We start from the raw sequence: 12,501 nt of genomic DNA on the forward strand, positions 1-12,501 counted from the left end.
AGTGAATATACCAAGACCCTCACAAAGCCATTCTCAAAGTCCCACCTGAACAAAATGAGTTTGAATTATAATTTTGTTCCTTCAAACATTTCAGGAAACATTACTTGGCAAAAATTATTCTTGATTAGACCTTTTATAGTTTATGAAATATTAAAACTGTTAAGGTACCTAATTATTAGTGACAGTTTTAAAAGGAATTTACAACTACAAAAGTGATGTTGTTGTATTAAGATGAGGACTGATGACTTGCACTTGCTTGCCTTTTGAAACAGCTGAACCCTTGGCTAGGAAAAAAAATAAAAATAAAGGCAGGGGAGAGCTTCCTGTCTCCTCTAAACAGTCATTTCTGATTATTCCAAACTCAGAGACTCGGTGACTACAACAAGGAAATTGAACAGCAGTTATTTTGCTCAAATAAACATTACATAATGAATTGAGAATATTATTGTGAAAACACCGATTAGACACTATTTGCTTATTTCACACAACCCTTCATGAACTTTGATATTTTCCACAAAGGGTTTTACTAAAGTAGCTTCCCGTTAGTATACTGAAATACAAGGTCATGCTCATAACTGTTAATGAAAGCAGATTTAAAGCAACACCACCATCACTGGAGTATTTTTAGTTATATGTGATTGGGACTACCAAGCATGTGGCTTTTATTCAGTGTAATCATAATCTCATGGGTATCCACTGTTGGGGGAGAAGGTAAGTTGAAAACAGATCCGAATATTTTAGCTCCTTTTCGAATGTATTTATTGATTGTGTGTGTATATGCGTAAGATTATTTTTAAATGAATAAATAGCTGAGGATAATTTGAAGGGGTATCATAATATTCATCTATTTTCTGGAAATATTTTCCAACATGCAATTAGTAGGAAAATAAAATGAAATTAGTTCTCTCTGTTCTCTAGTTTGCAAAGGGTAAATGGTCACCAAATAGAAATGTAAAGAGAAATCAAATGAGAGAAAATCTGCTATAATAAAGGTGACAAGGTGAAGTATTACTGTAATTCTGCATAAACTCTGCAATGCCACTGACTGGAAAAATCAACCCCAAAAAGATTTGGCCACCTTCAATATGTTTTTTAGAATTTTATTTTCATAGATTTGATAATTTAAATTTCAAATGTTATTAGAATGAAGGAATTCTCATTTCAGTCTAATTACAATTCAACAGGGAAATATATTTTAATGAAACAATAGAAGATATTATTTTTATATGTAAACCAGTGAACTGCCAAAAAGTTGTTTCTTCTGAGCTCTTCCACAAATTTCAAAATTGAAATAATATATCACCTCTTTATTAATACTGTATACTGGTTCTTATAACATTATAAACTATCCCATTTTATTTCATGTGAAAATTAAAGCCACCATATCAAAATAATTGCAAACAAAATCTCTAACAGGGTCTAGAATACTGATTAAACTATGTGTGTACATGGAGTTTCAATCATTGTGCTATATTCTTTGATTTCCAGAAAATTTTTCTTTTACTGCTTTACTGCTTTCTAATGTTTACAGATCTTTAAAATTTTTTGAACGCTTTCTTCTCAGTCCTGACATAGGAGAAAAATATGAACAATAAAATACTTTCTTTTTAAGATATGCCCTTACAAATGTGGCAAAACATTATTTCTATGGGCCTGAAATTCATTTAATTTTGTTTTCACTTTTAGTACTGAGTCGTAATCACAAGAGTGCGATTGTATGAGTGTATTTGATTTCTCTTAAGTCTGTGTTTATGATATTTATTAAGTGGCTTAAATATCTGTTACAAATGGCATTACACAAGGATTTCTAAATGGGGGTGGAAGCAGTCGAAGATAAGTGAAAATTATAAGGATAATATGTAGAATTTTGACAATTCCTAATCCAACAAAAAAATTTCAAGCTTCAGTCCAGTCCTAGGATAAACTTTAGCAAAATTCTGTCTAAAAATTGTCTAGGTGTTAAATGACATGTAAGTGTGCGTTACACTTTTATTTTGGTGTCTATTTAGAAACTGGCCAAACAGCAGAAATAACACATGAAAGCAACACTTTTGTACAAATAGAAAACTGCATGCTTCCAGTAGCAAAACATTATTCAAACAATACATTGTGCTTCATGCTGCAGCAAAGAAGCTGGAAAGAATATGACAACCACGCCCTCGCCTCACTACTACTTAGAATGTCCTAAAAGAAAAGCAAAATGTAAATAGGCAAATAAATTGCAAGGTTTTATATACAGGTGATTGTGTGTGTGTATGTGTGTGTGTGTGTGTGTGTACACTCATGCATCGCTTAATGATAGGAAAACGTTATGAGAAGTATGTCTTTAGGCAGTTTTGTCCTCCTGCAAACATCACAGAGTGTATTTACACAAATCTAGATTGTATAGCCTACTACCTAACTAGGCTATATGGCCTGTCACTCCTAGACTGCAAACCTGTACAACATGCTACTCTACTGAATACTGTGGGCAATTGTAGCACAAATGTAAGAATGTGTTTATCTCAACATAGAAAAGGTACAATAAAAATACAATAGAAAATATTAAGAATGGCAGACTTGCATAGGGCTCTTACCATCAACAGGGTTTGCAGGACTGAAAGTTGTTCTGGGTAAGTCACTGAGTGAGTGGTGTGCGAATATGAAGGCTTAGCACATTACCATACACTGCTGTAAACTTCATAAACACTGAATACTTGAGCTAGAGTTAATTTATTTTATTTATATATTTATTTCAATATTTTGGGGGGGAGCAGGTGGTTTTTGGTTACATGGATAAGTTCTTTAGTGCTAATTACTGAGCTTTTGGTGCGCCCAGGATAGACTAAGTTTATTTCAAAAACTTTTCTTCAATAATATATTAATTTATGGTAAGCTTTTTACTTTATCAACTGAAAATTTTTTAACTTGTAATTGTTGTGATACATTTAGCTTAAAACACACCTTGCATAGATGTACAGAATATTTTTTCTTTCTATTCTTATTCTGTAAGATTTTATCTTTTAAATATTTTATTTACCTTCTACAACTTTTTGTTAAAAACGGACACAAACACACACATTAACCTCGGCCTGCAAAGGATCAGGATCATCAGTACCACCGTTTTCCTCCTCCGCTTTTGTTCCAGTAGAAGGTCTTCAGGGCAGTAACACACGTGGAGCTGTCCTCTCCTATGATAACAAAGGTTTCTTCTGGAATAGTTCCTGAAGGACCTGCCTGAGGATGTTTTACAGTTATTTTTTTTAAATGAGTAGAAGTGAACTATAAAATAATGATAACAACTATAGTACATTAAATACATTAACTAGTACCATGGTCATTTATTATCATTATCAAGTATTATGTGCTATATATAATTGTGTGTGCTATTGTTTATATGACTGGCAATGCAGTAGGTTTGTTTATACCAGCATCACCACAAACATGTGAGTAATACATTGGACTGTGATGTTGTGGTGGTCATCAGTTGATAGGAATTTTTCACCTACTTTATAATCTTATGGGACCACTGTGATATAAGTGATCTGTCACTGACCAAAACATCATTATGTGGTAAATGACTGTATGTCTGTATATATGTGTGTGTGTGTGTGTACATATATATACATATATGTCCCAGAAGAAATGTATTCATAGTATTCTATCAGAATGTTGAGACAAGGAAAATTATTTTCTGCTTTTGAAGTGGATGATTGTGTAATGGTAAGCTTGCAAAAGGACGATAACACTCTTAGCTAGCACCATTGCGGATGTACACAATGGTTATACAATGCATGTTGTAGAGCAAGTTCTGAAGGATAGGTAGAATACAACTGGATGATGAGAACAAAGTTATTCTGGATAGTGAAGAATATGTAAGTACAAATGTATGAAAATCAAGTATTGTAACTGCAATTTTCGAGAAACAAAGGATATTTCAAAGGAGTTATGATAGGTTAATACTATCAAGACACGAGGGAGTCTTTCCCTCAATATCTTCTCCAAAACTATCTAATGTCAATTTTTAAACAGTTAGATAATAAATTTAACGTTTCACAAGGTTAAATACTACAAGAATTATTTCAAATATTGTGCAACATTAAATATTACTTCTAGGTAGATAAAAAAGAGAAATTTCCCTCGATTGTCACCTGAATTTCTGCATGCTTTTTCTAAATAAGGTGAGAAACAAAACAATTTCTTACCCAGCAATGCTATATCGAGAAAATATCTTGAGCTAAAAAATGAGCACACTATATTGAGGAAATATCTTGAGCTAAAAAAGCATTCAAAGATAAAGTACATCAAATCCATATAATGTACTATATCAAGAGTAAACCCCAATGTAAACTATGGACTTTGAATGACAATATTGATGGGGAAGGGGGCTATTCATGTGGCAGGGAAGAGGAAGTGTTATATAGGAAATCTCTGTAACTTGCACTCAATTTTACTGTGAAAAAACTGTAAATAAAAATTAAGTCTAATAAAAAATGTGTATACATATAAAATATATATACACAAAAAAATAGAGTCAAAACATGAAGATTTCACCCATTTTCTACATTGTTTTAATATATCTGGAAACACAGTGGGTATGGATGTATGTGTAAGTGTCTATATACATATATCCAGTAGTATCCTCAGTATCCTTAGTATCCTCAAGGAATTGTTCCAAGACTCTTTTCACCCCCGGCAGATAACAAAATCCACAGATGCTCAAGTCTCTAAGAGAGAATGGTGTAGTATTTGCATATAATATATGCACATCCTCCCATATAATTTAAACAATCTTTAGATTATTTATAATATCTAATATAATGTAAATACCATAAAAGTAATTGTTATATTGTATTTTTAATCGCATTATTTTATCATTTTATTATCTTTTTATTGTTTTTTCTTTTTCAGATGTTTTGGACCTGCAGTATAACAAACATTTATATATACAGCATTTACCAGAATTTAACTCTAATTTTATCTTGGTTGAGTTGTTCTTAGTGATTTTCTTATACCTCTAAATTATTTCCACAAAAACTATATAAACTTTGTAACCAGAAAGTAATCAGAATATTAATAAACAAAAAATCAAATTACCTACCCAACATTTTTACTGCACCAGAAAAAAAAAAAAATAGGACAGATTTTTCTGGTGGAGATACCTATGACACTCGATGAGTACAGAAAAAGAAAGAAATCTGAGAGCTGAGAGTAATCCTATCACTCCTCTACTGTACACTATACTGATCAGGGAGATTTGCCACACTTACAGTCTGCCTTCATTCTTAAATTGTTATGGAGGATATTGTTCTTGAAGACATTGCAGAAGAGTTCAGATTTCATATCACTCCAAAATATAAATTTTATATTCATTAACAATGACCTCCTCGGTCCAGCATGGTGGCTCACGCCTGTAATCCCAGCACTTTGGGAGGCCAAGGCGCATGGATCACCTGAGGTCAGGAGTTCAAGACCAGCCTGGCCAATATGGTGAAACCTTGTCTCTACTAAAAATACAAAAAAATTAGTCGGGTGTGGTGGCAGGCACCTGTAATCTCAGGTACTCAGGAGGCTGAGGCAGGAGAATCACTTGAACCTGGGAAGTGGAGGATGCAGTGAGCCAAGATTTGCACGATTGCACTTCAGCCTGGGCAGCAAGAGTGAAACCTGAAACTCCTTCTCAAAAAAAAAAAAAAAAAAAAAAGACCTCCTTAAATACTCTTGTATTCTTATTTAGTGATCTTTCTTCATTCCAAATTAGTACACTGGAAAGCATTTAAGCTAAAGGCATTTAAGTTGAATGGAAAACAAAACTATAAATGAGATGATTAAAATATAATCTAGTGATTCATTAATGTAGCTTTTTATTTAATTCTTCAGTTTTGTGTTATTTTTCCCAGCAACATTTTGTGATTTTCCAAAAATACACCATGGATTTCTGTATGATGAAGAAAATTATAAGCCATTTTCCCAAGTTCCTATAGGGGAAGTTTTCTATTACTCCTGTGAATATAATTTTGTGTCTCCGTCAAAATCCTTTTGGACTCGCATAACATGCACAGAAGAAGGATGGTCACCAACACCAAAGTGTCTCAGTGAGTAAATGCCTTGTTCATTAAATGGATGTCATTCAGTGAATAAAGAAGGATGTGCCAGACAAGATCATAAGGTCTTGATAATCACAGGGGCAGTGACCAGAGGAGCTGCAAAGATGGGAGATGTAGTCCTCCTATTTTGAGATGCCTCCTATGAGAATCAATGGAGAATAAATATATCAACTGTCTTGCATTACCTGGAAATGTTCTACATGTTGAAATATATTAATTTTTTAGACTGATGATTAATGTATTTGACTGCTAATATTTCTTTACTAATATTCATTTGGCAGCAGCCTGATCATAGTTTTTCTTTAAAATAAGTCATTTTGTATAGATATTCTGTTTTGAATTTACCATTCTCTTGCATATTGCAAGGTAAGGTTTGGTATTTTAACTTTTATATTTTCAATACATCATTTATTTGGTCCTTCAAAGTGTAGCTATATTAATACTTCAATAAATATAGAGACCAGACTCCAATGACAACAGGAGTATTAAAAAAGAAAAACAATGGGAGAGAGACTAGATGAGGCAACAAAGGACATAGTAATGATCTTTCTCTTTTTGTAAGAAACGTTTATGAGAATTGCGAGAAATCTTTATGTGAAGATATGGTTTTGTCCCTAGCAGAGTTTATAAACACAAGATATTTTGTTATAAAAACCATACAGTAACAATATGAAATATTAACTTTCTTTAATATGTACATATGTAGGAACAAAAAATATATTTCATTTATATGGTAGCATGACCTAAATTATTTTGAAAATATTTACACATTATGTCAGTTTTCAAAGTTTTCCTTTCTTAATAAAATATTTTAAAATGCACTTTTTTTACTACTTCCATCTTGTACATTAATCAATTTTTGGTCCTTAGGAATGTGTTCCTTTCCTTTTGTGAAAAATGGTCATTCTGAATCTTCAGGACAAATACATCTGGAAGGTGATACTGTACAAATTGTTTGCAACACAGGATACAGCCTTCAAAACAAGGAGAAAAGTATTTCATGTGTAGAACGGGGCTGGTCCACTCCTCCCAAATGCAGCTTAACTAGTAAGCAAAATACTGCTCTCTCAGTTTTGCTAATTATTTAAAGAAATAAGTCTACTGTTTATAGATTAAATATAGGTTAAATATAGGTTTCACCATGTTAAATATAGGTTTCACCACTACTTCTATCATTATTTATTTGATTTTCAGTTCCAATTTTGTCTAAGTAGATGTGCAATAACATTGTTTGCCTACCTATATAAATCAAATGTACATAAGAAGAAGAAATATTAGAGAAGAATACACTGAAGATAATCCATTAATGTAACACCTGTTCGTTGTTTATATTATCAAGTTAGTTCACAATAAATGGTTACAAAACTGAGGTATTAAAGTGCAAATAAGTCCAATTACAGTTAAAATGTCTTATAAGGAAGTTTTTAGTATTTATCTTTATTTAAATTAATATGTTTGAGTCAATAAATCATTTTCTAAGTTGTAAAATGTCCGTACTTCTGAGAGGTATGTTTATTTGTGAGCAGCTTAGAACTTGGAAAACGATTCTTTTGGAAGTCTATGGTATAAATAATGGCAACTCCCAGCCCTGTGTGAACTCTTGTAATTCTTCGTCTTTACAGTTCTTCAGTAATTGTTCTTTGCCCAGCCCAGTGCGATTCCATCCTATGCTTGCACAGCTCAGTATTCAACCAAAAACTTAAGGAAACTTCCACAGCTCTTTCTCTTCATAATACTTTCTCTCTGCTACTGTGTCCAGTAACTTCTGGCCACCACAGTCTCCAAGACTGACCTTACTAGTCTCAACTAAAGAAGACCACGGCATTTTTCCTGGGTTTTCCCTCCTTGCACGGTCCAGAAAAGGCCTCCCAACACACAGCTGGGGCTGCCATTAACTTTGCTTTATTATTTTGAGGTATTGAGGGTTTTTTCCTTTTTTTAGTCATCACAGTCCTGTACTGGCTGATTTCCAGGGTTCTGAAAATAAATTTTGTAAAATTTTCTAAATTCTTTTTCAGTGGGATGATATGTTGATAGCAACAACTCCATCCTATCAAGAAATAAAATCTATGGTATGTTTTTCAAAAGATGATATGTTATCAAATATTATTCCACATCTTCAATTCTTAAATTTAAACCTCAAGAGCTGGGCACAGTGATGTGCACCCGTAGTCCCCACCACTGGCAAGGCTGAAACCAGAGTTCAATGCTGCAGTGAGGTATGACTGCACCAGTGCACTCCAACATGGGCAACAGAGTGAGAGAACCTTCCCCACTAGAAAAACAAAACAAAGTAAAGCAAAATGAAATTTGAACCTCTAGAAATGGAGTCTTTTTAAAACAGCTGGAACTGTGATACTTTTTCAGTAAACAGTTAAGTCCTGGTCTCTTTCAATTACAAGGGGTTAAAACATAATTAACATTTGCAAAAAGAAATAAAATAACAAATGTTACCAAAACTAGAAAATTCCAGTGATTGAAAAGAGTTCAAAATTTATAGGCTTCAATTATGGTATAAATATTTCCACACTTTCTCTTGTCCATACCTATTCATGTCGTGAACAAGCTCTCTTCATTTTGAGAGATGATGGCTATTGTCAGCCCAACAATTATGTTTTAGAAGCTTGACAAATTAAGTTTGGCCAGCTGTAACCCATACAAGCTGGCTCTGTGTGCAGTCTGTAAGATTCTGTTAGTCTTTGAACAATTCGGTTGCTTTGTGACACAAAAAATATCTAAGACTTAAGTCATGTTTCCACTGCCCCGGAACTGGAATCAGCCATACTTCCAATAAGTCCTGGTTCCATTTAGTGGGCAATGACATTTAGAAACTAAGTTGTCAGAATAAACTTGTTTCAAAATTTGGCAGATTTTATTTAATCAGAAAAAGCACATCCTGTTGTTCAGGTTCTCAGAATATTGCTACCTTTCCCTTTCTGCCCGTTGCTTACTCCAAAAGCACAAGACAACATATTGAGGTTATCAGAGTAGACGGATGAAGTCAGAGTCTCCAAAGTGGAAGAATTCAGCAGAACACTCTATGTCCAAGGTTGAATGATAGCTCACCAACACCGTGGAGAGTTAATAAAGTTTCAGCTTAGCGGCACAGTCTGTTTTTTCATGTAAGGTAACATCTCACAAGTTATGGTAATCCATGTTGCAGGATTAGTAGAGTGCCATATCTAGGGGTCATTATTCCGTTTACACCACCATGCAATAACAATATACGAATAAAGCAGCTGGAAACCCTACATCGGCCAAAATCAATTATTTTCTTTTTTTTATATATACTTTAAGTTCTAGGGTACATGTGCACAGCATGCAGGTTTGTTACATAGGTAAACATGTGCCATATTGGTTTGCTGCACCTATTAACCCATGATTTACATTAGGTATTTCTCCTAATGCTATCCCTCCCCCTACCTCCCACCCCACAACAGGCCCCAGTGTGTGATGTTCCCCACCCTGTGTCCAAGTGTTCTCATTGTTCAATTCCCACCTGTGCATGAGAACTTGCAGTGTTTGGTTTTCTGTCCTTGTCATAGTTTTCTCAGAATGATGGTTTCCAGCTTCATCCATGACCCTGCAAAGGACAAAAACTCATCCTTTTTTTATGGCTGTGTAGTATTCCATGGTGTATATGTGCCACATTTTCTTAATCCAGTCTATCATTGATGTACATTTGGGTTGGTTCCAAGTCTTTGCTATTGTGAATTCTAGCACAATAAACATACATGTGCATGTGTCTTTATAGCAGCATGATTTATAATCCTATGGGTATATACCCAGTAATGAGATCACTGGGTCAAATGGTATTTCTAGTTCTAGATCCTTGAGGAATCACTACACTGTCTACCACAATGGTTGAACTAGTTTGCACTCCCACCAGCAGTGCAAAAGTGTTCGTATTTCTCCACATCCTTTCTAGCATCTGTTGTTTCCTGACTTTTTATGATTGCCATTCTAACTGGTGTGAGATGGTATCTCATTGTGGTTTTTGTTTGCGTTTCTCTGATGTCCAGTGATGATGAGCATTTTTTCAGGTGTCTGTTGGCTGAATAAATGTCTTCTTTTAAGAAGTGTCTGTTCATATCCTTTGCCCACTTTTTGATGGAGTTGTTTTTCTCTTGTAGATTTGTTTAAGTTCTTTGTAGATTCTGGCTATTAGTCCTTTGTCAGATGGGTAAATTGCAAAAATTTTCTCCCATTCTGTAGGTTACCTGTTCACCCTGATGGTAGCTTCTTTTGCTGTGCAGAAAGCTCTTTACTTTAATTAGACCTCATTTGTCTATTTTGGCTTTTGTTGCCATTGCTTTTGGTGTTTTAGTCATGAAGACCTTGCACATGCCTATGTCCTGAATTGTAAAGCCTAGGTTTTCTTCTAGGCTTTTCATGGTTTTTAGGTCTAACATTTAAGTCTTTATTCCATCTTGAATTAATTTTTGTATAAGGTGTAAGGAAGGGACCCAGTTTCAGCTTTCTACATATGGCTAGCCAGTTTTCCCAGCACCATTTATTGAATAGGGAATCCTTTCCCCATTTCTTGTTTTTCTCAGGTTTGTCAAAGATCAGATAGTTGTAGATGTCTGGTGTTATTTCTGAGGCCTCTGTTCTGTTCCATTGGTCTATATCTCTGTTTTGGTACCAGTACCATGCTGTTTTGGTTACTGTAGCCTTGTAGTATAGTATGAAGTCAGGTAGCATGATGCCTCCAGCTTTGTTCTTTTCGCTTAGGATTGTCTTGGCAATGCGGGGTCTTTTTTTGGTTCCGTATGAACTTTAAAGTAGTTTTATCCAATTCTGTGAAGAAAGTTAGTGGTAGCTTGATGGGGATGGCATTGAATCTATTAATTACCTTGGGTAGTACGGCCATTTTCATGATATTGATTTTTACTATCCATGAGCATGGAATGTTCTTCCATTTGTTTTTGTCCTCTTTTATTTCGTTGAACAGTGGTTTCTAGTTCTCCTTGAAGAGGTCCTTCACATCCCTTGTAAGTTGGATTCCTAGGTATTTTATTCTCTTTGAAGTAATTGAGAAAGGGAGTTCACTCATGATTTGGCTCTCTGTTTGTCTGTTATGAGTGTATAGGAATGCTTGTGATTTTTGCACACTGATTTTGTATCCTGAGACTTTGCTGAAATTGCTTATCAGCTTAAGGAGATTTTGGACTGAGACGATGGGGTTTTCTAATTATACAATCATGTCATCTGCAAACAGAGACAATTTGACTTACTTTTTTCCTAATTGAATAATCTTTGTTTCTTTCTCTTGCCTGATTGCCCTGGCCAGAACTTCCAACACTATGTTGAATAGGAGTGATGAGAGAGGGCATCCCTGTCTTGTGCCAGTTTTCAAAGGGAATGCTTCCAGTTTTTTCCCATTCAGTATGATATTGACTGTGGGTTTGTCATAAATAGCTTTTATTATTTTGAGATATGTTCCATCAGTACCTAGTTTACTGAGAGTTTTTAGCATGAAGGGCTGTTGAATTTTGTCAAAGGCCCTCTGCATCTATTGATATAATCATGTGTTTTTTTGTCATTGGTTCTGTTTATGTGATGGATTACATTTATTGGTTTGCCTATGTTGAACCAGCCTTGCATTCCAGAGATGAAGCCGACTTGATCATGGTTGATAAGCCTTTTGATGTGCTGCTGGATTCGATTTGCCAGTATTTTACTGAGGATTTTTGCATTGATGTTCATCAAGGATATTGGTCTAAAATTATCTTTTTTTTGTTGTGTCTCTGCTAGGCTTTGGTATCAGGATGATATTAGCCTATAGACTGAGTTAGGGAGGATTCCCTCTTTTTCTATTGATTGGAATAGTTTCAGAAGGAATGGTACCAGCTCCTCCTTGGGGGTTGGGGAAGTTCTCCTGGATAATATCCTGAAGAGTATTTTCCAAGTTGATTCCATTCTCCCCCTCACTTTCAGGTACACCAATCAAATGTAGATTTGGTCTTTTCACGTAGTCCCATATTTCTTGGAGACTTTGTTCATTTCTTTTTACTCTTTTCTCTCTAAACTTCTCTTCTTTCTTTATTTCATTAATTTGATCTTCAATCACTGATATCCTTTCTTCTACCTTATCAAATCAACTACTGAAGCTTGTGCATGCATCACGTATTTCTCATGCCATGGTTTTCAGCTCCATCAGGTCATTTAAGGTCTACTCTACACTGTTAATTCTAGTTAGCCATTCATCTAGTATTTTTTCAAGGTTTTTAGCTTCCTTACAATGTGTTTGAACATCCTCCTTTAGCTTGGAGAAGTTTGTTGTTACGAGCCTTCTGAAGCCTACTTCTGTCAGTGCATCAAAGTCATTCTCTGTCCAGCTTTGTTCTATTGCCAGTGAGGAGCTGTTATCCTTTGGAGGAGAAGAGGCACTCCAGTTTTTAGAATTTTCAGC

General features: G+C 34.7%; 1 protein-coding gene across 1 annotated transcript in view; it reads left to right on the plus strand.

Annotated features, from left to right (window-relative positions):
- The first annotated feature begins 525 nt into the window (after positions 1 to 525).
- Positions 526 to 12,501, plus strand: part of CFHR5 (complement factor H related 5) — a 29,550-nt gene continuing 17,574 nt past the window's right edge. Inside the window, exons 1-3 of the mRNA XM_023203397.2 lie at positions 526 to 711; positions 5,880 to 6,074; positions 6,957 to 7,133. Coding sequence (XP_023059165.2) covers positions 654 to 711; positions 5,880 to 6,074; positions 6,957 to 7,133 — 430 coding nt within the window. The 5' untranslated portion in view covers positions 526 to 653. The remainder of the gene's footprint in view (positions 712 to 5,879; positions 6,075 to 6,956; positions 7,134 to 12,501) is intronic.

Source organism: Piliocolobus tephrosceles, chromosome 1 (assembly GCF_002776525.5).
Source record: "Piliocolobus tephrosceles isolate RC106 chromosome 1, ASM277652v3, whole genome shotgun sequence".
Classification (NCBI taxonomy): domain Eukaryota; kingdom Metazoa; phylum Chordata; class Mammalia; order Primates; family Cercopithecidae; genus Piliocolobus; species Piliocolobus tephrosceles.